Here is a 26,487-nt window from a genome sequence, read left to right on the forward strand (position 1 = left end):
CTGGGCGTGCTGCAGCTCTCAGCACTGCAGCCCAGGGCAGTCCACTGTCCTCTATGCCTGTTTCCACCAAACCCCTCTGCCTCTTACTATTTCAAATGCCAAGACTTGAAAAATTTGAAATACTTGATCAAAACCTGGTTTAAATGTTAGGCATTTGCCTGCTTTTGAAAACAGAGGATGCTTAAGCAGAGGCCAATTTTTTCTTGGTGACTCAGGCCTGTTATTATGTGTTTCATTCATGTACCATGTAATTTTGTGTTTTCATTTTCAGTTTTTCATTTTCTTCCCCTTTCTCTGTCATTTGTCACCTCACCTGCAGTCACTGAGATTGTCACTAATTGCCTCTCACTCCCTTTGGGTTGATTGTTTCTAACCTGCTGTGAATGAGGACACTGAGCTTCTGGGCTTTTTATTCGTGCGCGCGCGCGCGCGCGTGTGTGTGTGTGTGTGTGTGTGTGTAATAAAAAGCAGGAAGCTGCTGGGTGAGACTTGAAGAATACGAGCCAGTGACTGTGACAGCCAACTCTGGAGTTGGCCTCCTGGCCTCTGTGGTTGTTTGTATTCAGGTCCCCTGGCCTGTGGTCATGGTCTTGCTACAGCCCTGGTGTCTGCTGCAGGGATTGAGAGCTCAGCCTTTGGAGTCCAAGGGACCCAGCTCAAATCCGGGCTCCCGTACATATTTGAGATCTGAGTCACCTTAACGTCTCTAAGCCAAAGTTTTCTTATCCTGGCACGGCAAGCCTTCCATAAATGATGGCCTCTGTTATTATTGGTGATAGTAGAATTTGTCCTATTGGTGGAGAATGGGGCAGCATGACCAGTGATAGCATTCAGGTAACTGTGTAGAGTGTGGGTTAAGAGCATGGCCTTTAGGGCCAGGAAGACCTGGGGTCCAGTCCTTGCCTCCCCTTCTGCCAGCTGGGTGACCAACAGTAGGAGGGTATATATAATGTAGAGGTCAACAGTGTGGGTACTTGAGTTAACGTGGGGGCCCATTTCTAGCTCTGCTGACCGAAATCTAGAGGTTGCTTCTGGTTTTTCACCTCCAAAATGAGGATGGTAGAAGAACCTGCCTCTCAGGATTGTTGGGGGATGAGCTTAGTGCATATAAGTGCTTCACTTAGTGCCTGGCACATGTCAGAGCTCAATAAATGTCAGTTATTACCAGCTATGACTCCCCCTGGCATCCAGGAAGTGTTGATATGCTTTTTATTGCTTAAATGTTGTGGTTTATGTCCTCTTTTCCAGTGCTGTAATCAATTTCAAGATCACTCTTCCTGGTCTTTGTTCCCTTGACTTTGTTCGGTCTAGCAAGGATTGAAGTAGGACTAGTAGATGGTTTGTTCTGGGAACAGTTGCACACCCTCTTCTGCGGTAATAGACGTTTTGCTTTGGGAAGTTCCTTCACGGGTAGGAATTATCTCCGTATTGGGGTCCTCAGCCTGGAACTGCCTGGGAAGCTCTGGCAGGTTGTATGAAATGCTGGAGATACTCAGGAGATAAGTATCTGTTAAAAATGGAAAGTGTTGTCCTCTTTGACATCTCTGCTTGTTCTTACGGAAAAAAATTGGAGTGCATTTTAATGGAAGAATTATTCCTGCACCTTGTGCTATTCCACTTGTACCGATTTAATTTTTCTTGTCACAGACTTTTCTTGGGCTTACAGAGTATGCATCATAAAACAAGTCATTATGAATTAAGATTATTTTATTCCCTTTTTGTTTCTTTTAAGCCCAACACATAAACCAAGGTCCTTCCTGGACAATTCTAAAATGGTTGTGAAATTGAAAATTAAAAAAATATATTATTCTTTTACCCAAAGGCTTTTGTTTTGACACAAATTTGCTTTCCTTTTCCTGATAATTAGTAACTAAAATACTATGTCTTTGGGTTAGTTTAAGAAGAAAGGCTTTCCTCTCCTGTGCAGGGGACTGGTGATTGACAGCTGCTGTGAGGCTGGGGATGGTCTGATTTTACAAGGATTTGTCGTGTGGGTGATTCTCTGTATTTCAGGGGATTGGCAGCACCCCAGCACTCTCAGGGAGAGCTACCACGTGGCTCTTATGTGGTGTTGCCCAAATCTGGTTTTTGCCTCCCCTACCAAGACTCGGACTGTTGTGCTAGTGATTGTGACAAACAAAAGGTGCTTCTCGTTCCTCCGTCAGCCTGACCTTGTCCTCAGCCCAAACCAGCTAGTCTGACCGCATTTCTGCTTGACCTGCCTAGGTGCTTCTGTGCTCAGGGTCCTCACTATTGCTGTTATTGGAAATTGGCCACTGTGTTCAAGGGAAAGGCACGGTTTGATGATGTAGGTTAGTAAGTGCTGGTTAGGCGTGTGCTTTTGTGGAGTCAGGGAAAGGCTGGTCCTGAAAGGGAGGGGAGGAGGCTTTGAGGTTACTGTAACTTTGTGACCTCTAGATTTCCTTGATTGAAACCTGGTAGAAGGGAGAGAGAAGGCTGTATACCGACTTCCTCCCTGCCGAGGACCCAGCCAGGATGGACTGTATGTCCTGGGTCACAGCTGCTATCTCAGAATGATTATTAATAGTGCCCCTTTTCTCAAAATTGCCCTGGTTTGGATATGGTCACCCAATGTATGGATCACATCAGGTTCCTTTGAAACCTTGGTCAGTAGGAATGAGCATCAGCTTCCAGTGGGGTTTTTCCCCAGTAGATGATGATAATAAGAGTGAGGCTGCCTCCTTGGCCTCCAACCAAGTCAGCAAGAAAGAATGGTTCTGGGAATGGTTGTTACAAGTTCCACCCTTATTAACTTGAAAAAGCTACAGATCTGCAGAGCAGTGAGCACTTTAGATCCTCATTCTGGGAGAGAGGAAGGGACGACGTGATGGGATTGGGGTCTCTGGATTGAAAAAGCAAAACTTCAAGGCTAATTGGCTAAAATCAGATATGATAATTGGGAAGAGTATGAAACCTAAAGGAAATGAATGATGAGCTTACTCAGTATCACCCAGCCTAGTAGGTAAGGGTGAACCCAGAGTGGGTGCCCAGAGTGTCTGGCTTTCTCTGCTGCTCCTTTATGTCTGCCATATTGGCCTAGCGTCTTCAGTTCATGGCTCTGATATTCCCATCATGCAGGGGATGAAACTGATTCAGACCCTGAGCCACCATTCCAGCTGGGAAGTGGCAGAGGCAACATTCAAACTCAGAGCTTTATACTGTTGTTGCCTTGGAGAGGTACAAATGATGGATGTTTTTGGCCTGATGAGAACAGTAGGAAGGGGTGATTAGTGTTAGGATATATTGGTCCATGGTACACCTTTTTTGAGCCTATCTGTGTGCGTTAAGTCTTTCCCTAGAATGCTGGGCAAGCCTCAGGAGCATAGCATGTGGGGATGTTATTCATGTTCAATAAATGTCAAACAGCATCCACAGATTTTTGGGTTTCTAAATCCAAAGAAGCTGCTATTACTCGGGCTTCTTGCAAGCCCTGAATTGCTAGCATTTTTTTTTTTTTTTTTTTGCGGTACGCGGGCCTCTCACTGCTGTGGCCTCTCCCATCGCGGAGCACAGGCTCCGGACGCACAGGCCCAGCGGCCATGGCTCACGCGCCCAGCTGCTCTGCGGCATGTGGGATCTTCCCGGACCGGGGCACGAACCCGTGTCCCCTGCATCGGCAGGCGGACTCCCAACCACTGCGCCACCAGGGAAGCCCTGCTAGCATTTAAAAAAAAACAATTCTAACAGAACAGCTCATTACTTCCAAGTACAGTTTCAGTATCTGGCTGAGAAAAGCAAGGTGATTTTTGTATCTTTTAATTAGCGCAATTGAGGACAACTATGGTGATAATAAAAAATTATTTTCTGGTGATAATGAGTTATGGTAGAGGGTAGGAAGAAGAAGTGAAGGAGTTCCAAAACCCCCAATTTTCCCATTTGTGTAAAATTTCCACAGGTTGGAAATATTTCTGAGAGTGTGTTATACTCTGTTTTTCTATAATTTTCTACTATATTTTTTCGTAGTTGTGATGACCTATGAGTCATCACATTGATTTTTTTCAATGAATGGTCTGCTGAACTCAGACTTTTTAATTAGTATAGCTGTGAAGGTGGATAAGAAAAATCAGCCTTCAAAAATTGTTACTAATAGTACAAGTTTGCACTGGGGCTAACTGACCACATCAGCATGGTTCTGTACGTTTTTCTCCCAAGCAGTTCCTGTGGGAGACAGAGAGACAGACACACACACACACACATGCACACACACACGGAAGCCACTGGGAGTTAAATCCATTTGCCATACAAACATTTTGACAGTTGTGCTTAGTCCAGCCAGACCACTCCGTACTCCGCCCCCTCTCAGTTTGTATCATTTTCTTTGATAATCTGTTTCCACCTACATGCCTGCTCTCAAATCTCCATAGCTACATCAAAATATGTATGAGGTTTTTTTTTTCGGACAGGCAAATGTGACGTTGTAGATATGCTCCTTTTATTAAGTTTTACACAAAATGCTCTGAATCCAAATTATAATAGCGCCTACTTTTGAGGGATGTTTGTGAGGATTAAAGATGATAATCCATACACAATTCCTATCGCGATGCCTGGCACACCCATAGGTACTCAGCCTGTTAGCAGCTGCCTCGTTCTCGCTTTCTGGGGCCCCCTGCTCTGCTCTCCCCACCGTTTTTTTTTTTTTTGCGGTACGTGGGCTTCTCACTATTGTGGCCTCTCCCATTGCAGAGCACAGGCTCCGGATGCGCAGGCTCAGTGGCCATGGCTCACGGGCCCAGCCACTCCGCGGCATGTGGGATCCTCCCGGACCGGGGCACGAACCCGTGTCCTCTGCATCGGCAGGCGGACTCTCAACCACTGCGCCACCAGGGAAGCCCACTCTCCCCACCGTTTTTTTTTGCGGTACGCGGGCCTCTCACTGCTGTGGCCTCTCCCGCTGCGGAGCACAGGCTCCGGACACACAGGCTCAGCGGCCATGGCTCACGGGCCCAGCCGTTCCGCGGCACGTGGGATCTTCCCGGACCGGGGCACGAACCCGTGTCCCCTGCATCGGCAGGCGGACTCTCAACCGCTGCTCCCCACCGTTTTTTTTTTTTTTTTTTTTGTGGTACGCGGGACTCTCACTGCTGTGGCCTCTCCCGCTGCGGAGCACAGGCTCCGGACGTGCAGGCCCAGCGGCCATGGCTCACGGGCCCAGCCGCTCCGCGGCACGTGGGATCCTCCCGGACCGGGGCACGAACCCGTGTCTCCTGCATCGGCAGGCGGACTCTCAACCACTGCGCCACCAGGGAAGCCCCCCACCGTTTTGAAACAACTTGTCCAAGGGTCCCACTGATCACGTGGAAGCCAGATCCAAATGCTCCATCTCAGCCATTCGATGTCTCTGTGGTCCGGCTGGTTCTGAGCACTCCATCCAGCCTGGAGACATTGCTTTTCTGGTTCGTGGCACTGCGTCACGCTGATTCTCCTGCCTCTCTGACTTTTCCTTGTTTCCTTTCCGTGGTTCTTTGGCCTCTTTTTCTGTTGTTTGAAGATGATGGTCTCTGAGTTTCTGTGCTCAGTTCACTTAAGTTTCCTTAGCTATCTTACTCACTTCTGTGGATGATGTTCAGGTATCCACCTCTGGCCTGACGTCTCGGGTTCATTGCATCCATTTCCAGCTGACTGACTAGCATCTCTACCTGGATTTCGCCTGGCAGCTCAGGTTCAGCATGCCTCACATGCAAACCACCCTTCCATTCCTTCTGCAAAGCATATCCTCCTCCTCCCATCCCTTGATGTTTGGATGGTCAGCTCTCCCCCCACCAGCCCTGACATCCTCCCTTCCCCTTATAACTATCGTTGCCGCTTTTCCTTCTCTGTGTCTCTCATCCAGTTGGTAACAATTTCCTGTGGATCTGACCTGGGTGATACCCCTTGCATCTACTCTTTCCCCTCTCTACCTGCTACTAGCACCATAGATATTCCTACTGTCAGCACCACAGCACTCAGTTGACTCCTGAAATGGCTTCTAACGGTATTTCTCACCTCCTGTGTTTCACATCTGGATCCAGACTTGCTGCTCCCTCATTAATTGTTCTAAAGCACAGGCTTGGCTATATCACATACAGGTTCAAATTCGTCCTTTCTTTAAAAATTAAAAAAAAAATTTATACAATTTTAAAATTTATTTATTTATTTATTTATTTAGGTTGTGCCAGGTCTTAGTTGCGGCACACAGGATCTTTAGTTGTGGCATGAGGACTTCTTAGTTGTGGCATGCGAACTCATAGTTGCAGCATGCAGGTGGGATCTATTTCCTTGACCAGGGAACAACCCGGGCCCCCTGCATTGGGAGCGTGGAGTCTTGCCCACTGGACCACCAGGGAAGTCCCTTTCTTATATACTTTTTAAAGGTTACTTTACATTTACAGTTATTGCAAAATACTGGCTATATTCCCTGTGTTGTAAATACATCCTTGAGCCTATCTTACAACCAGTAGTTTGTATCTCCCACTCCTCCACCCCTATACTGCCCCTCCCCCCAGCTCACTGGTAACCACTAGTTTGTTCTCTATATGTGTGTCTGCTTCTTTTTTCTTATGTTCACTAGTTTGTTGTATTTTTTAGATTCCACATACAAGTGGTATCATACAGTATTTGTCTTTCTATGTCTGACTTATTTCATTTAGCATAGTGCCCTCCAAGTCCATCCACATTGCTGCAAATGGCAAAATTTTGTTCTTTTTTATGGCTGAGTAGTATTCCACTGTATATATAAACCACATCTTCTATATCCATTCATCTGTTGATGGACACTTAGGCTGCTTTCATATATTGGCAGTTGTAAATATTGCGGCTGTGAACACTGGAGTGCGTTTGTCTTTCTGAATTAGTGTTTTTGTTTTCTTTTGGATATATACCCAGGAGTGGGATTGCTGGGTCATATGGTAGTTCTATTTTTAGTTTTTGAGAAACCTCCATACTGTTTTCCACAGTGTCTGCCCCAATTTACATTCCCAGCAACAGTGTACGAGGGTTCCCTTTTCTTTACATCCTCACCAACATTTGTTATTTGTGTTCTTTTTGATGACAGCCATTCTGACTGGTGTGAGATGATATCTCATTATGGTCTTGATTTGCATTTCCCTGATGATTAGTGATGTCGAGCATCTTTTCATGTGCCTGTTGGCCATCTACATTTCCTCTTTGGAAAAATGTCTATTTTGTGGTTCTTCCCATTTTTTAATCAGGTTGTTTGTTTTTCTGATGTTGAATAGTATGAGCTGTTTACATATGTTGGATATTAATCCTTTATTGGTAATATCATTTGCAGATATTTTCTCCCATTTGATAGGTTGTGTTTATACTTTGTTGATGGTTTCCTTTGCTGTGCAAAAGCTTTTAAGTTTAATTCGGTCCCATTTGTGTTTTTTTTTTAACATCTTTATTGGAGTATAATTACTTTACAGTGGTGTGTTAGTTGCTTTGTAACAAAGTGAATCAGCTATACATATACATATATCTCCATATCTCTTCCCTCTTGCGTCTCCCTCCCTCCCACCCTCCCTATTCCACCCCTCTATGTGGTCACAAAGCACTGAGCTGATCTCCCTGTGCTATGTGGCTGCTTCCCACTATCTATCGGTTTTACATTTGGTAGTATATATAAGTCCATGCCACTCTCTCATTTTGTCCCAGCTTACCCTTCCCCCTCCCCGTGTCCTCAAGTCCATTCTCTAGTAGGTCTGCGTCTTTATTCCTGCTCTGCCTCTAGGTTCTTCATGACCTGTTTTTTCTTTTGTTTTTTTTTGTTTTTTTTAGATTCCATATATATGTGTTAGCATAAGGTATTTGTATTTCTCTTTCTGACTTACTTCACTCTGTATGACAGACTCTAGGTCCATCCACCTCACTACAAATAACTCAATTTCGTTTCTTTTTATGGCTGAGTAATATTCCATTGTATATATGTGCCACATCTTCTTTATCCATTCATCTGTCAGTGGACACATAGGTTGCTTCCATGTCCTGGCTATTGTAAATAGAGCTGTTATGAACACTGTGGTACATGACTCTTTGAATTACGGTTTTCTCAGGATATATGCCCAGTAGTGGGATTGCTGAGTCGTATGGTAGTTCTGTTTTTAGTTTTTTAAGGAACCTCCATATTGTTCTCCATAGTGGCTGTATCAATTTACATTCCCACCAACAGTGCAAGAGGGTTCCCTTTTCTCCACACCCTCTCCAGCATTTATTGTTTGTAGATCTTTTGATGATGGGCATTCTTTTTTTTTTTTTTTTTTGACATTCAGGCTCTTTAATGTCAGGGGAGGTAGGAAGAAGTCAATGGTGAGGCTCCGGGAAATTCTGCAGGCCTTGTAGTTCTCTAAGCCCCTCTAGCAACATGTGGATATGGGCCTTGATATTCATGGAGTCTTTGGTGAGGCTGTCGCTGAGCTCTGTGAGGAGGCTGCTCTTACGATCAATGAACCTGAGAGCTTCTGCCAGTGTCAACTCCAGGAAAAAACCATATCCAAGGGCCACAAAGATCCGTGAAGTGTCTGGGACCACTGTGTCAACGAAGAAGTTACAGCCCAAATCCACCTGCATATATAACTCCGAGTGATTAGCTTCCTGGAGTCGCTCAATGACATATCTCAGTTGAAGGTATTTGGCCAGCTGCTCATATACCTTGTCGCGATGGTCCAGCACCTTTCTCAGGTCCCGCTGCAGCACATCAGAGATGAAAGCCTCATAGCGCAGCACTTTCTCCGCGGTGGCATCCACCGCCCGCCGTTTAGGGGGCGTCGCCATGATGGGCTCCTGAGAGCTGCCGGCAAAAAAAAGCTGATGATGGCCATTCTGACCAGTGTGAGGTGATACCTCATTGTAGTTTTGATTTGCATTTCTCTAATGATTAGTGATGTTGGGCATTCTTTCATGTGTTTGTTGTCAATCTTTGTATCTTCTTTGGAGAAATGTCTGTTTAGGTCTTCTGCCCATTTTTGGATTGGGTTGTTTGATTTTTTGATATTAAGCTGCATGAGCTGCTTGTAAATTTTGGAGATCAATTCTTTGTCAGTTGCTTCGTGTGCAAATATTTCTGCCATTCTGAGGGTTGTCTTTTCATCTTGTTTATGGTTTTCTTTGCTGTGCAAAAGCTTTTAAGTTTCATTAGGTCCCATTTGTTTATTTTTTTTTTATTTCCATTTCTCTAGGAGGTGGGTCAAAAAGGATCTTGTGATTTATGTCATAGAGTGTTCCACCTATGTTTTCCTCTAGGAGTTTTATAGTATCCAGTCTTACATTTAGGTCTTTGATCCATTTTGAGTTTATTTTTGTATATGGTGTTAGGGAGTGTTCTAATTTCTTTCTTTGGCACGTTAGCTGTCCAGTTTCCCCAGCATCACTTGTTGAAGAATCTGTCTTTTCTCCATTGTATATTCTTGCCTCCTTTGTTGTAGATTAATTGACCATAAGTGCGTGGGTATATTCCTTCACTCTCTATCCTGTTCCATTGATATATATTTCTGTTTTTGTGCCAGTACCATACCTTTTTTTTTTGGCTGCGTCAGGTGGAATGTGGGATCTTAGTTTCCCAACCAGGGATTGAACCCGTGCCCCCTGCATTGGAAGTGTGGAGTCTTAACCACTGGATTGCCAGGGAAATCCAGTACCTACTCTTTGATCACTGTAGCTTTGTAGTATAATCTGAAGTCAGGGAGCATGATTCCTCCAGCGCTGTTCTTCTTTCTCAAGATTGTTTTGGCTATTTGGGGTCTTTTGTGTTTCCCCATATTCTTTCTTGACTTGCTGTTGTGCATGAAATTATGAAGACATACCAAATCTTATACCTGTCTTTGGTGCACCTTATCAGAAGACACATAGGATGAAGTTTTTCAGTCCTTGTTCTGGTCACAGGTAATAGTCTATTTTTGGTGTCACCTTAATGGTCCACCGGTGAGTTGATATGTCAGTTTTCATTTAATAATGATATAGACTGAATTGTGCCCCCCCTCACTTATATATTGAAGCTTTTATACCCAATGTGACTGTATTTGATAGGGCCTATAAGGAGGTAATTAAGTTAAATGAGATCATAAGGGTGGGATTGGATAGGATTAGTGTCCTTATAAGAAGAGACATGCGTGTGCACGTGTGCTTGCTTCTCTCCTCTCTCTCTCTCTTCCTCCCTCTCTCCCCTTCCCTCCCTCCTTCCTTCCTTCCCTCCCTCCCTCTCTCTCTCTCTCCCTCCTCCTTCCCCTCGCCCCCTCCATGCATATGCATGAAGAAGTCATGTGAGCCCACAGCAAGGAGGTGACTCCCTGCAAGGCAGGAAGAGAGTCCTCCCCAGAACCCAACCATGCTGGCAGCCTGATCTCAGAGTTCCAGTCTTCAGAACTGTGAGAAATAAATATCCGTTGTTTAAGCCACCCAGTCTGTGGTATTTTGTTATGGCAGCTTAAGCTAAGACGAATAACAAATACTAATTTTGGATCTTTTGTGTGCCCAGCATGGGACATATAGGAAAACATGGCCACTGCTGCCATGAAGTTGAGGTAAATCTTCTTGTTGTTACCCTGACATCCGGCAACTTTCAGTCAAAATATATTGAGTGCCCATTAAGAGCAAAACACTATGTTGAGCATTGGGTTTACAAAGAAAATGAAGAGCTCAGAGCCTAGAGGGAAAGAAAGATAGATAAATATATTATTGTGATTCAGTGGGAGTTGATTCTGGTAAAATGTTCAAGATATGTAAACAGCTGAAGTGATGATTCCAGGCAAGGAATGTAAGTAATGGATGAATCATAAAGAGATACTAAAATCATAAAGAGATACTAAAAGAGAAATAGATTATAATGTTAATCACCTTTATTTCAACACATTTTTCTACATTTTTACTTTCTTTTCTCTTTTAAGTAAAAAGTGAAGAATACTTGTACTTTGTAGAAAATTTGAGAATTACAGAAAGTTTTAAGGAAGTAGGAAGAAAGACACTCATAATCCTACCACAAAGAGAGAACCTGTTTTCTCTCTCTCTCTTTTTTCTTTTTTTGGGCCATGCCTTGTGGCTTGCGGGATCTTAGTTCTTAGATCTTAGAACAGGGATTTAACTGGGGCCGTGGCAGTGAAAGCACCAAGTCCTAACTACTGGACCACCAGGGAATTCCCTCTTTTCTCTTTTTAAATGTCATTTTTAAATGTCATTTTTAAATGTCATTTTTAATGTCTGTGCATTTCTACTTTATGGATATAATATAATTTCCTTATCTAATCTCCTAACTTTAAACATTTAGAGTATTTCCATTCTTATTTTTTCGCTGTATTAAAGAACTTGATAGTTTCATACATAAATCTTTGTTCCCATTTAATAAAATCATTTCCTTTGAATAGAGTCCTTGAAGAGGAATTATACTTAGTCAAGGGATATAAACATTGTTAAGGGCTTTGGGGATGTCCTACCAACCACAGACGTTTGTTGAGTTCTTTCTGTGTGAACAAGTGACTCTGCTTGGCTTTGGCATGAGAGTGCTGGGACTGGGGGACAGAGAGATGAGAAAGAGGCCTTATGGAGTTTGTGTGATCTCTTGCAGAATGTTTGGTCCATGCCAAAAAGTCCTTGAAATTTGGTCCTGTCCAAAACTTTCATTGAGATATTTGGTCCATGATTCGTTAAATGATACAAACGTTTACTTAGTTAAAATTTTATTTACATTACTTTTATTGTAATTCATGATGAATTTTGGGTTTCACATTTATTCTTATTCATCCTCATCATGCAGTTTGTGAGGGTTACTCTTAAGTCATTGAGCAATCTTTCAGGTAGATATTGACCTGATTACTGGTTATTATATGTGTAAACAATTTCAGTAATACGAATTTGACTTTGTTGGTATTGTGTAGTTGGTGGCTGTATTTGAGTGTGACTACCAAGAGCCTGGGTGCTAACTTGTTGATTGCTTTGCTGTTCACCTTTTAGTATGTCAGTAAATCTCCAGATTGAGGTATGGTGCACTACCATCAGCTCTTGAAATTTGCTCTGTCAGCACAGCGTTGTTCGTCCTGTGATTGCCGTTCAGTACTGACATATATATATTCCGAGTTTCTGGTGGAAATCTTGGAGCTTCTGGTCATCTTCTGCCATGCCTTCCATGGGCGTACACTTTCTCAACATAAACCATTAGGTCACCTGACTTTTCTTTTGCATCCCTCACAGTGCTTAAAAGTTTCATTTACATTTTCCAAAGGCACAAATGGAAGTCCAAACAACATGGATGACACTTATGGGTGTTACTTTCCATTGTTGTATGCTCACGTGTTAGACCCAAAGAAGATATTTTTGTCACAGTGATTGTGAAAAGTGAAACAAGCATCCTCTCACTTGTGCATTGGTTAGGAGTAGTCTAATCCCGTTTATATTTGCATATCTGAAATCCATCATGCACAGTGAAGGGTTAATGTTGAGATTTCTTTCCCTTGCAAATTCAAGTACCTTCTCATATGTAAATCTGTGTCTTCTCACCTTTTCATTGTTACTGCATGAATCAATGGCATAGTCTAACCCAGTGCCACACTGTGCACAGTAAATAACTGAGTGAACTGTGTTGGTGCCCCCTTGAAGGTGCCATTATGGATAATGTGGGACTGGCACTTAAATATTGAATATTGTCATAAGTTATGTAAATAGGAATTCTGTCGTCATCTTGAGCACAGGGATCATGCATAAGAAACGGTTTTCTGCGTCTGGTCACTTTATTATATTCCTCTGGAATTTGAATTCCATGCATTGGGTTTGGGTTTGAAGTTGGGTTTAAAGGTTAAAGTCTGCTTTCAATTCTATTTACTTGCCTCTTTAATGAGTTTCTTTCTCATAACATTAATAGGACCTCATCAACTTGAATATCATGAAGAGTTCTTAGAAGTACCTGTGATAGTGTTGCATTTGGTTCCTCTTCTGTGTGTTCTTTTAACCTATTCAGGGTTTTCCTTCCTTCCCTTTAGCACCAATGTTGTGCTGCTGTTTTCCTGTCCCATCTTGACTGATTGTAATGTTATCCGAATCCTGACTAGTTGTACATCAAGCATTGCAGGTTCTCCTCTCAAAAGTGCCAGTGCCTTTTAGTCTTATCTCTTTTAAGGAAATGGAAATGGTAACAAAAACCATTATAATGCAGCATTGGCTTTTCTACTGTGAGTATACTATTTCTGCCATATTCTGGTGGAATTTTCAAATAAAGATGTTGCATTGCCAAGCAGCAGAAAAAGGGTTATTATTATTATTATTTTTTCTTTTGCAGCTGTCTGACCAATGGTTAGTGGTTTACTGGTAGGGGAAACCTTACTAATGTCTTATGGATTCGACACCTGATTTGGTCAGGCTGAGTCAGCCAGTAGGTAGGTACTAGCTGAGAGTGTGGTGGTCCCCACCAATTGACTGATAAGTGTGGGAGTCACACCCACTAAAACCTCTCTAAATGGTGTCAGACATTTTTGTGGGTACTGTGATCGTACCTCCATAGGACACTGATTCAAGGGAAGTATTGCCTCTTAACCCTGGGTGATGGGGTAGTTGTATGGAAGTTAATGAAATGCCTGGTATCCCCCTCATGGTGACTCTCACACCCAGACCTCTGTGTGGTAGGAGACAAGCAAGGTACTTTGTAAAGTGTTTACATTACACTTGCCTCCCATTTTACATAGCAGCTTGACCAAGCTCCTCTTTTCAAGCTCAGCTCTTATTGAATGACCCAGCCATATCCAGCCAAATGCCCAGTAACAACATATTAATGCACCATACATCACGAGATTCCATCCTCAACTTGTCAGTCATCCTCTGTTCATTTCTCTAACTGTAGGACTCTTCCTGGCTATGCATAGTTAATATAAATCCTGCTCTTTTGCAGGATTTGAACCCTGACCCATCTACCTAACCCCACGTGGCATTGCCAGCTAAACTACTGAGGCAAGAAGGGTTATCATTGGCAATACAGCCTCAATACAATTATTGGACCAATAAGACATGGTACTATTTTTTTATGTATTAATCCTGTAAACCAAAAGTGTAAGTAAATGGTATGGGCTGTTTGAACCCAGGGACATTTTCGAAGCATGGGTGTTTTTGGCCAGGCTAAACATCAAGGACCATGTAGCATAGACCAAATATACTCATGGATTCTGTTTTTTTAAAAATAAGATTTATTTATTTATTTATTTTTGGCTGTGTTGGGTCTTCGTTGCTGCATGTGGGCTTTCTCTACTTGTGGTGAGCGGGGGCTACTCTCATTGTAGTGGCTTCTCGTTGAGGAGCACAGGCTGTAGGCGCAAGGGCTTCAGTAATTGTGGCACACGGGCTCAGTAGTTGTGGCTCGCGGGCTCTAGAGCGCAGGCTCAGTAGTTGTGGCTCACGGGCTTAGTTGCTCCGCAGCATGTGGAATCTTTCTGGACCAGGGCTTGAATGTCCCCTGCATTGGCAGGCGGATTCTTAACCACTGTGCCACCAGGGAAGCCCGACTCATGGATTTTTTTTTTTTTTTTTTTTTTTTCGGTATGAGGGCCTCTCACTGTTGTGGCCTCTCCTGTTGTGGAGCACAGGCTCTGGACACACAGGCTCAGCAGCCATGGCTCACGGGCCTAGCCGCTCCGTGGCATGTAGGATCTTCCCGGGCTGGGGCACGAACCTGTGTCCCCTGCATCGGCAGGTGGACTCTTAACCACTGCACCACCAGGGAAGCCCCTCATGGATATTTTTGATAGGACCAAATTTCAAGGAACTTTTGGTGTGGACCAAATGTCTTAGTGGATGTTTTGGACAGGAGCAAATGTCCACTAATCATGTGACCTACCAAGGGAGACATACATGTGAGTGCAGAAGCTCTGAGGACCTTTTACTTTGGAAATGATTTATACAATCTTTCTGAAATGACATGAAGATTTCAGCACTTGAATATCTTGACCTAGGCATTACAAAGTTTCCTGGGGTTTCAGGGATGTCTTTAATTCATAAATGGATCATGTTTTTGGCAAGGAAGAAACATGCTCATATTTAACAAGTGAGGTTCAGTTTTTAAAACTGGACTTGTGTGTGTTATATGCTTCTCTGAGGAAATTTTGATCAACAGATAAGAAATTGTGAGCATGATCATTTATTTCCTTTAGCTACATACCTTTGCTTCTCAAAGGGACTTTGCCAAGAGAGGCTTATTTTAAACTTAAAAAATGGAAGTTTAGTACATATCCAAAAAAGTCCACAGCTTCAGGATTGCACATTTTGATGATCATAAAGTGAATGTGCCCGTGTAATCACTGCTCAGGCCAAGAAATAAAATTATCAGCATCCCATAAAGCTCCCATCCCATCCCTCCTCTCTTAAGGTAACCACTATTGCTAAGTTCCAGCAACCTAGCTTTTGCCTGTTCTTGTGTTTGAGAAGTTTGAGATAAATTTTTGAAATGAGTTTCCAAAACAAAGTAAACTCCAGTTAGTGTACCTGTATCCCTTTATCTCTTGCTGTACGACCAATCATTCCAAACCTTTGAGACTGAAGGTGACAATGGTGTCTATTCCGGCAACTCAGTAGATTGGCTGGGTGCTTCTCTTAGCCTCTCCTGGGCTCACTCATGCAAGTGTGTTCGGCTGGGACACAAGGCCTTTCCCATGTGGTCTTTCTTCCTGGGCTTCTCCATGGAATGGCAGTCTCAGGACAGTGTTCCAAGAGGGCAAAGGTGGAAGCTTCAGGTCCTCTTGAGGCCTAGGCTCTGGAATTCATGCAGCATCAGTTCTGCCACGTTCTGCTGGCTAAAAGCAAGTCACAGGGCCAGCCCAGATTCAAGGGAGTGGAGAAATGGACTCCACTTCTTCTTCTTCTTCTTTTTTTTTTTTTTGCGGTACGCGGGCCTCTCACTGTTGTGGCCTCTCCCGTTGCGGAGCACAGGCTCCGGACGCGCAGGCTCAGCGGCCATGGCTCACGGGCCTAGCCGCTCCGCGGCATGTGGGATCTTCCTGGACCGGGGCACGAACCCGTGTCCCCTGCATCGGCAGGTGGACTCTCAACCACTGCGCCACCAGGGAAGCCCTGGACTCCACTTCTGTATAAGAGGAATGGCAAATTCACATTGCAGAGAAGCTTGCATTAAAGATCTGTGGCCATTTAACAATGTGCCATACTCCTGAAGAGTGCTATTCCTACTGTGTAGACCAAGATTATTGTTAGTAACAGAACTTTACTTACAGCATTGAGGCTCTGGTCCACCTAGTCCACAGGTGAAGACTGTCACTTGTTAGAGCAAAGTAGCCTGGGGCAGGTGGGGCGTCAATTTTTATCTTCCTCTGATAGAAAAGGATTGGATCAGAAATAGAAAGAAGTGCTTTTAGGGATTGACTTTTTTTTTTTTTTTTTGAACCAAGTTTGAGCTTTATCGCATCTTTTCTTTTTTTTTTTTTTTTTTTTTTTTTTTGCTGTACGCGGGCCTCTCACTGTTGCGGCCTCCCCCATTGCGGAGCACAGGCTCCGGACGCACAGGGCCAGCGGCCATGGCTCACGGGCCCAGCCTCTCCGCGGCATGTGGGATCTTCCCAGACCAGGGCACGAACCCGTATCCCCTGCATCGGCAGGCGGACTCTCAACCACTGCGCCACCAGGGAAGCCCCGCATCTTTTCTTTATCTTTTCTTGGTAATTCTTTCATGGTTGAGGTGGTCTCTGCCTAGCTCATGAAGTGATATAAAGCTAATGCTTTACCAGCACACAAGCTTTTCTGGAGTTTAAATAGGTGTTCTCAAAGCGCATGGCATTTTGAACCATCAGAGGTAAGATTTGTGGTATAGAGACCCCTTCTCTTCTCTTCTGGCCATAGACTCCCAGTGTAAGAGAGTATCAAGGAGGCCTTATTCATTTAACTCCTGGGTCTTGGAATCTGAATAAAAATGAAATATTCAAGGTAATATCAAGGCTTGATACAATGAGAGGCTCTGACTCATAAAAATACCCAATTTATATGTTACCCAATAGATGCTAATGGGTGATTTTCTTTGAATTGTTTTTACCCAGGTGTCTTTTTAGAACTGAGTGAAGGGGTGTTTTGGGCTTGATTGGGTGATGACAGTAGCAAGAGTGAGCTCCCTTTGTTGAGCCTTTTCTAAGTTCAGGCAGAGCATTGAGCTCAGTGCTTTACTTTCATTGACTCATGGAGCTTTGGGGGACTAAAGGAAGCAACCTATGGTTAGCACATGGTACAGAAGAAAAGCCCAATAAGGGCTGGCTAATAACACAATGAGGTAGGCAGTAATAGCTTTCATTTAATTGAGCACTTTCTGTGATCAAGGCTCTTTATTTGTATTCACTCATACAGTCCTCACAAAACTCTTTAAGGTTGATTCTCTTATTATACCCATTTTGCAGTTGAGGAAATCCAGGCACAGAGAGTTGAATCACAGAGCTAGTTAATGGCAGAGCCAGGATTTAAGCCCATGCTGAGTCCAGAGCCTTGGTAGCCATTCATGCTTCTCTCAGGAATGGAACCCTAGCATACCTTGACATGATGTCTGGATTGTTAGAGAGCAAAGGCAGGATAGCTGACCCTGTTGCCAGACCCCAGCCTCCTCTGTTGTTGAATTCCAGGGCCAGGCACCCTAGGCAGTGGTTAAGTCACAAGGCCCTGAACTGACATGCCAAGTCACTGCCTGACTCGGTTAATGATCTCTCTGGGGTTTGGCTTCTCCCTGAATCTAGGGTTCATTCTTAGCCCCTGGAGAGAGGTACTGGCTTCCTGAAAGCCCGACAGCCTTCTCCTCTGTGATGAATGAGTCCTATAGGTCATTTACAACGTTAAAGAAGTTTTCCTTCCTCCCAGTACTGGAATTCAATATAACACCTGTAAAGCAAGAGCTAAATGCCCTTATCTGGGTGTGTTTATTAGGCCACCTTTTCTCTTTGCTCTGTTTTGGGCTTCAGATGATACTGAATCTCTTATGCACCCAGTCTGAAGTAATCACCGTGGTTTTCATTGGCATCAATGGGTGTTCTGACACATCTCAAAGGCATTTGTTTTCACAGGAGTTGTCCCTGGGTTACTTTAGAAGAGTGAAGATGGGAAGAGAATTGCAGGGTGCCCCCATCTTTAGTCTCCCTGCAGAGTAGTTTGAAGATGTCTGAAACTGAACAAATATAAAGAAGACTTTATGGCTCATTTTTTGCTTACCTCTTTCCCAATTTAGAAAAACTTTGGGTCAGATACCATATTAGGCATCTCACATACCTTAGTCCATCTGTTCTTTAAGACAGGTCTATGATGTCAGTGTTATTGTGCCCATTTTACAGATGTGGAATCTGAAGGAAGATGATGTAACTTGACCCAGGTCAGATAGGATGTATCCCATGTAGTGCTGGGATCCGAACTTGGAGTTTTCTGATTTCAAGTCCTGTGCTTTTTCCTTGCGACTTACCCCAGGCTGCCTGTCCTTCAGACACCCCTTTAAATCTCTCACAGAACAAATTTGGAAACACAGTGTTTGTATAAACCCATTCTCTGGAACTTGCCATAGTGAATACTCTTTCTCCTCCTCTGTACCAGTTTTCCATTTTCCTTCTGAGTCCCCGGGATGAAGTAATGAGGTTTGGAGGCGAGAGGCCTGGGATTAGGTTCCCTTTAAGTTACTTGGCAAGAGAAAACAAAAGAGTGGACATAATGAGAAACTTTCCCATTGTATCTCTAAGCACGGTAGAGGATACTGTGTCGGAAAGTCCTATTCTTCCCGTAAGAGGAATTAAGAAAGGGAGGGAAGATCTTGGTGAAATACTATTTGTTCACCCTCTCCCACCGACCAACCTCAGTGCTTGTGTTCACTTCTTTGCTCTCCTCTTTTCCCACCTCCCTTGCAGTTCCTCCTACTAAAGACATCATTCTGACGTGGTATCTTGTTTTTTGAACTTCATTTGAGCTCTTTTGGGATGATAAGAAGACCCACTTTTTCTGCTGTGTTTCCCTGCTGGCCCACTTTCTCTCCTCCTCTGTCCTGTTTTTGTCCTTTGGTTCTTTGCAGAGCTGAGGAGTATAGGCATTTACCTTTAATTCTCAATGGAACAAAACAAAACAAAAAGAAATGCAAAGAAATGAATTTTGCAGTGAGACGGCCAAAGGCATAATGGTGTAAGAACACAGGTGTTGGGTCAGGTAAACCTGGGATAGAATCAAGGCCCTGCCACTTACTGGCTGTGTCACCTCAGGCAGTTATTGAACCTTTGACGGTTGTGAACATTAAAAATAATTAAATGAATGAAGCATCCCAGGCAGTGGTCTTGCACACAGTGGGGCTTAATAAATTAGAGCTCTTAGTTCATTTGCTACAAATGCACAAAACAAGGGGGTATCTGAGGGACTTAGTTCTAGTGGTCGGCTTGTGGGATCAATTTTGAGAAGGAGGCACGTTTGGGATTACCTAGTCTGAAGCCTGCATTTTGTTGAGACACGGAGAAGTTAAGGGACTGTGTCCCAGCTGTAGAACTAGTTAGAGGCAAAGCTGAGACTAGAAGCCAGAACTTCTGACTCTGAGCTTATGCTCTTTCTGTGGCATCATGACTGATTTACTCCAGAATTTACACCAGCATCTCTAGGGTAGGGTTTGTTGGAATCACCTGTGGGGGTGTTAAGAAAGCAACCTCCAGGGGCTTCCCGGGTGGCCCAGTGGTAAAGAATCCGCCTTACAATGCAGGGGACTCGGGTTCGAGCCCTGGTCAGGGAACTAAGATCCCACATGCCACGGGGCAACTAATCCTGCGTGCCATAACTGCTGAGCTCGTGTGCCTCAACTAGAGCCCACGTGCCACAAACTACAGAGCCCATGCCCTCTGGAACACTCATGCCACAACTACGGAGCCCGCACGCCCTGGAGCCTGCACACCAGAGCTAGAGAAGAGGAAGCTCGCACGCCACAACTCGAGAGCCACAACTCGAGAGAAGCCTGAACACCACAACGAAGAGCCTGCACACCGCAATGAAAGATCCCACATGCCTCAACGAAGATCCTGCGTGCCGCAACTAAGACCCAATGCAGACAAAAATAAATTAAAAAGAAGAAATAATAATAATAATAATAAAAGCAACTTCCTGGACTCCATCCCAGACTATTAAATCAAAATCTCAGGAGGTGTAGCCAGGGATCTTCGTTTTAACGGACACCTCTGATGATCCTTATACATCTTATGAGTTTACAGTTTTATGAGTTGACTATAAATTTGAGCCTCATGGTTCTTGTGCTGTAATAAGAGTTGATACTTACAGAGTTTTCCCAAAGCATTATGGCTTCAGTCATAGGAAAAAATCGTCATCTACTGATGTTAACATTGGTAATAATGATGCTCATGGCAGCCGCTGCTTATGGAGTACCCACCTGGGCCAGGTATGGTCTGAGTGCCTTTGGGCACTTAGAACAGTGTCTGGCATACGGTAAGCACTTTATAAGTGTTAGCTATACTAACTCACCCCTTTGAGGGTTATTATTATCTCCATCACAGGTACAATAAACTGATGTACAGAGAAGTTAAATAACTTGCTCGAGGTCACACAGCTGCTAATTGGTCGAGCTGGTATTTGAACTCACGTATGTCTGATGCTGACACCTGTGTGGGATCATAGACAGATGCATGTGAAATGTTCTTTCAATAAATAGTGAAATTTAAAGGATTTTCCTCATTAGAAGAATATCCTTCCAAGTTTGGTTGATTAAAGTCTGCCAAAACAGGTCTAAGAGAGCTCTCACACAGGTAAATAATCCCTATTCTGGCTTATTCAAAACAAAAATGTTCTGGAGTAAGGCTTTTCTGAGAGTGAACAAGCTGGTAAAAAGAGCTTGTTCAAAAGGAAAATGTTTTCACTTTCCATTCTGTTCGTGCGAATGAAAATGGACAGTGAAGGGGGAAAATGGCAGCTGGCCGAAGAGCCAGACTCAGCTTCTTTGAGTCCAAAGAGCTCAGAGACCGGAGAACTTGGAAAAGCTTTGTGTGCTGTGCAGTTCTGTATTTTTTCTGCTTCTTGTTTTATGACTTTCCTTGACCCAGAGATTTGGGGATTTTTGTATGTAAATATACACTGCATGTGGACTGAAGTGTTGGCGGTGAGAACTACAGATGAGGGACTGTTATTACTGATTTGGTATGTTGTTCCAGCTATGGTGGCTGAAAAACAAACTACCTCAAAACTCGATGGTTTTAAAGCAACAAGGTTTATTTTACTCATGGATCTGCAGTGTGGGTAGGGCTCATTAGGGACACCTTGTTTCATCTCTCCCCAGCGTCAGCCAGGGTGACCTGAGGGCTGGGGCTGGAATCACCTGACTCATTGGCCCACTCACGTGTCTGGCACCTGGGCTGGGAGGACCAGAACAGCTGGGGGTGGGAGCAACTGGTCATCCCTTTATGTGGTCTCTCTGTATGGTCTCTCCAGCTCCACAAGGTGGCTGCGGGCTCCCAAGTCATGTGTCAAGGCCAGGAGGGAGTGCACACCGGGCAGATGCCATCTTGGCTCTTGATCTCGCCTCTGAAGTTGTGCAGTTGTGCAGTATCGCTTCCGCCATGTTCTTTTGGTTGAGGATGTTGCAGTGGCCCATTTGGTTCAAGGGGAGGGGAATGTAGTCCCACTGCTTGATGGATGAGTGTTGTGTCTCACTCATCGTAAGAATAACATGTGGGTTGGGCTGTGTTGGTGTGGCCATCTTTGGAGAATATAATCTGCCATGTATATGTTGACTCTACTCTTGCTAAATAGGCTCATTCAGGGCCTGGGTAGTTTATTGAGTCCCTGTATCATGATGGTTAGTGTGATTTATGAATTTGCAGTTGTTACAAAGGCTAAGCTTACACAGTTTTTGGGTGGAACCTGAACTGAGTTTACCCACAGCCATGTGAATATATGATGGGGAGGGGCTGGCAGAGCTTTACCTCATCATGGAGGAATAATCCATAGATTACTTTTTTCTTTCAGGAAGGAACAAGCCCATCATCTTTGTTCAGAAGCCTAGGCAGCCTCAAAGCACGTAGTTACTGTTAAGTTCCTTTGACAATTGTTTAATGGGGCCAAAAATGTTCTACATGCTTGTGAACAAGGCAGACAAAGCTCTACTCTTATGAAACTCAGATTCACATGGAAAAGATGGGCGGTAAACAAGTAAATGGATAGAAATTTCAGATAGTTACAAGGTTCCTAGGTAAATAGTTGGGAGAGCCTGGGGTAAGTGGTAGTTGCCATGATGTTATTTCAGCCTCGTTAGTTGGCCAACAGAGTCAGCAGAAAAGATATCTGTGGAGTTTCACATAGCCTTCTTCTTGGGCTCCCCGTATACATACTCCATTCATAAGCTGGGAGAAAACTTTCAAGGAATGGCTAGGGTAAGTGTGGGCTTGTTCACAAAATCCTAGAATAATAGTTGGATTAGCCACCCCTTTAACATCTATCCTGCAAGTTTTTTCCCTTCTGTTCCCCCTCTAAGAAAAGGTTCAACAGAGGTAATTTAGGAACATAAAAAGAAATGTTCCTTTCACACGGTAGATAGCAAACACATGTAATTCATTTATTTTCCCTGAGACTGAAAGTGTGAAAAGTCGTAAGAACAGATTTTATAAACGTATGAAAACTGGATCCGTAACAGGTTATTTCGGGAGGTTAGTAACATTAGGATGTATCTTTTACCGCATGAGGATCTACAAGGGCTTCTGTGTGGTTTTCCTCTCACCATCTTATCCCACCCATACAGTAAATATTAGTTACGTGCCTTCTTTGTGCCAGTCTCTGGGGGCTGAGGATAAAACAGTAAGCAGGGGCCTTGTGTTCATGGAGGCAAACAAAAAGGAGAGCAACCAGGCAAAATAACTGTAAGTCACACCAATTTCCAGGAAAGAAACAAATCATGGTTAATAGAGAGGGACCGACTTTAGGTGAGGCGTCAAGGAACGGCTCTAAGGAGGTGGTGAGTGGTGTCAGTTGTGGTGCTAAGCCAGCTGCCTAGGCTGGAAGATGTATTGGGCCAAATCCGAGACCTCACTGGTGCTGTGCTTACACTGTAACTGAGGACGGATTGGATGAGCACTGTGGGTGCTGTGGTTCCTGCAGTGTATTGAGTCCTTGAAGTTTAATAAGAACCCTTTGCTCTGACCTGGGAGGTCCAGGGTGACTCTTCAGTGACACCGAGTGAGGCCACCTCTGCAGAGCTACTCTCACTCTGAGCCCAGGTCTGATGGAAACTATGGATTTCTTGGCTCTGCTTGAAGCTTGTCCCATGAGGGCACGGGAGCAAGAGTTGTCAAAAGTCTGACCTCATCTTGGCTTCCTAGTTTTGGTTTCCCAGTTTTCCTTAGTATTTTGTTGGAGAGTAGTTGCTAAGTGACAGATCCCTCTGGCTGGAGCAAAGGAGATGGCTAATTGAAGAGGGTGTGAGCCCTGTTGAAGGATGACCTAGGAACAGAAATCCAGAGAGAGAGAGAGCGTTTCATTTCCAGAGGGCGGTACTGTTGCAGAATTTCCCACGTTCATTGTGTCTACCTCTCCCCACTGCCCTTGTGATCTCTGCTCTTGGTTTTGGGGTTCATAGGCTTTTGCTGGCTTGGTCAGAGCCAAGCAAACCTCAAGTCTGGTGGTAATTACTGGAGTGAGGTGGCCTGGTGTACGAGAGTGCATTTACCCTGGTAGAACATTGTAGAACTCTTCAAGGGGGAAAGGGCCTTTAAATGGAAACATTTGGTTCAGATTATTTTGATTTGTGTTAATGGGTGGGTTCCAAAGTCATGACTTGCTTTGGGAAATCTAATGGAGAACACTTGCGTGGTATTATGTGTGCGCTTTTTTTCCCAAGTGATATTTCCTCTCCATTCTTCTTTGGTCACCTTTCCTTATTCTAGAGACACCCTACTAACATTCTGGAGTTTTGTTCTCTTGGGAGAAGGCATCTTTTCTTGAAATTGTTCTTGAGAAGAGAGGAGTGTGGAATGTTCTGGGTATGTCGGTCTGTGCGACAGAAGGTTCATGGTCACATCCTTCTTTCCCTCATCTGTTAATATCCTCACCTCACATATACTGTGTATTATTTAAGCCCCTGTCTTGTGTGCTTCTGAGCATAACTGATGCTTGGCTTAGTGGAGTTTATCTTGGGTTCAGTACCTAGCATAAAAAGTATTTTGGATTAGGTTAGAGTGGAATAAGTAAGTTTCTCACTTTCTGGAAGGACTAGGAGAAGTAGATGTCTAGAGGCGCCATGGGTAGAACCCAATATTTTATCTGAAAACACATAATAGTAAGAGCAATCTCTTTTGTCACCTACTATCCCTATGACTTTGGACAGGCTACTTCAACTTTCCAAAGCTAATTTCCCGTCTGTAAAACAGGGATGGGAATTCTCTCAAAATTCCATGCATTTTGAGGCTTAGATGAGATAATATATGTAAAGGACAGTGCAGAGTATAATTATTTAATAAATGCAGCTGTTATTGTTAATAATTGTTTTATGTGTGGAGACGTCATCGATGGTGCTAGAGTTGGTATATTCCGGCTGTGAAGAGTGGGTCCAACTCATGAAAATTATCTTCCTTGAAGAATCACATCAGTTAGATGTGTTTCTTGTAGGGATGAAGGGGCTGTGAGTCAGAGGTCTCCCAAACCTTTGTTCTCCCAAGCCCTTGTCCACCAAAATCCTGGCTTTTTCACCTGTTGGCATATCTGGCTCAGAGGTGGACCTGCCCCACCTTGGAGAACTTCTTATACTGATTTTCTGTTTTTCTTTTCAGTATCTGGAGAAGCCTGCCATGAATATTCCCTACCTCCTGTAATCACCCTGGAGGTTTCCAAGACCTCTCTGCACCTCAGATGATGTCGGAGAGTTGGCTCTGGGACCCAGGCTTGCTCCCAAGTCTTGCTGGCTGCCGCAGCTGGCTTCCCTAGCAGGCAGCTGGAGGGGAGAGTGTGATCAGTGCTGGGAGCCAAAGTGAGGACTCTCTTTCAGCAGCATTTGAGCAGAGTTCAGGGATACAGGGAGGTGGGCTCCTTGAAGCAAACAGTGTGGGGTTCATTGACATAAAGATGGCACCTTCGATCACTAGGACATGCGATTTCAAAACCAGATTTTAATAATTGCAGTGATGCCCTACCATTCATGAATGCTTACTGCATCCCAGATGTGCATGGAGTAGTCATTTATAATCCCCATTTTTCCAGCAAGGAAATTGAGGCTTTTGGTACTGATGTAACACACCCAGCTTTCTGTATACTTCCTTACGACTTCTTGTTTCTTTCCTGACATCTAGAAAATTTCTCAGTGTCAGTGTGTGAAGACAGGAAGGATGGGTGTAGTAGAAAGACTGTTGAACTGTAAGTCAGGTTCTAACCCCCACCCACCCCTCCCTTCCCTTCTGCGCTTCCTTCCACCCTTCCTTCTAGTTTTAAGATCTGGGGCTTGGCCTGGAGAAGGTGACACTATGATGTGGTGACGAGGATCCTGAGCCCTGGCCTCAGACACTCTCGGGGTTGCATCCTGGTTCTGCCATTTGCTCATCCAGGGGCCTTGGGAAGTGGTATCCTCTTCTAAGCCTCAGTTTCCTCATCTGGGGATGGTGACTGTCATCTTCCCCTGTCGTGGGGACTGAGTGACATGACACATGGTAAAGCACCTGGTAAGTATCATTACATGTGAACTAAAAATTAGAGATCATTGTATGTTGTTCTCTTTTTCTCAGACATTCTTGTTTTCCCTTAATGAGTTGGTGGTTTTAAAGCCTTTTTTTGAGGGGAGTATCACAGACTTTGTTGAGAGTCTGATGGATGTTCTGGACTGTCTCCCAGGAAAGTACATGTTCACCCCAAATCTTATTCAATTTCAGAGGATTCAGGCAGGACCTTCTAAAGCTCCTTGTCTGTGAGCTCCAGAAGGAAACGCTCTCAGACGATTGTGGCCTCCTTTCCGGAGGGACCCTGCCTTATCATCCCTCTGCCCCCTGGCCCTTAGCTGAGGCCGGGGTGCATGGAGCAGCCCTCCCTGAGGACTGGGGGATGGGCTTTCTTTTTCTCCTCCACTCCATTTGCTAACAAGCAGCCTCCTGCTTGCTTGGCCCTGGAGTTGCTGCCCCAGAACACACACCAGCAATGGCCTTCAGGAGTGAGCTGCCCAGGGAGCAGGGAAAATCAGTCTTTGTCTTCCTGGCTGGTTTATTTCAGGGATAAGAGGGGGATGAAGGGAGAGGCAGACCCTGGGATTCCAGGAATGACCAAGCTCCTGTGTATTGATGGCCTGCTGTATGCCAGGAACTGTCCTAGGTGCTTTGCAGTCTTTTTTAAAATAAATTTATTTATTTTATTTATTTTTGGCTGTGTTGGGTCTTCGTTGCTGCCTGCGGGCTTCCTCTAGTTGTGGCGAGTGGGGGCTACTTTTCGTTGCAGTGCGTGGCCTTCTCATTGCGGTGGCATCTCTTGTTGTGGAGCATGGGCTCTAGGCGCGTGGGCTTCAGTGGTTGTGGCACGTGGGCTCAGTAGTTGTGGCTCGCGGGCTCTAGAGCG

At 44.3% G+C, this 26,487-nt stretch overlaps 2 protein-coding genes across 4 annotated transcripts in view; one reads left to right on the forward strand and one right to left on the reverse strand.

Annotated features, from left to right (window-relative positions):
- ARHGAP26 (Rho GTPase activating protein 26) overlaps positions 1 to 26,487 on the forward strand; it is a 483,661-nt gene that overhangs the window by 55,279 nt on the left and 401,895 nt on the right. The window lies entirely within an intron of this gene.
- On the reverse strand, positions 8,241 to 8,814 carry LOC308616242 (protein UXT-like). Its single transcript, XM_081232479.1, has one exon. The coding sequence runs from the start codon at positions 8,770 to 8,772 to the stop codon at positions 8,302 to 8,304; it is 471 nt and encodes a 156-aa protein (XP_081088605.1). The 5' UTR covers positions 8,773 to 8,814; the 3' UTR covers positions 8,241 to 8,301.

Source organism: Mesoplodon bidens (assembly GCF_964165515.1).
Source record: "Mesoplodon bidens genome assembly, chromosome: 4".
Lineage (NCBI taxonomy): Eukaryota > Metazoa > Chordata > Mammalia > Artiodactyla > Ziphiidae > Mesoplodon > Mesoplodon bidens.

Excerpts from the sequence above, each read along its gene's own strand:
- LOC308616242 (XM_081232479.1), bottom strand. The coding sequence starts at position 8,772 with ATGGCGACGCCCCCTAAACGGCGGGCGGTGGATGCCACCGCGGAGAAA.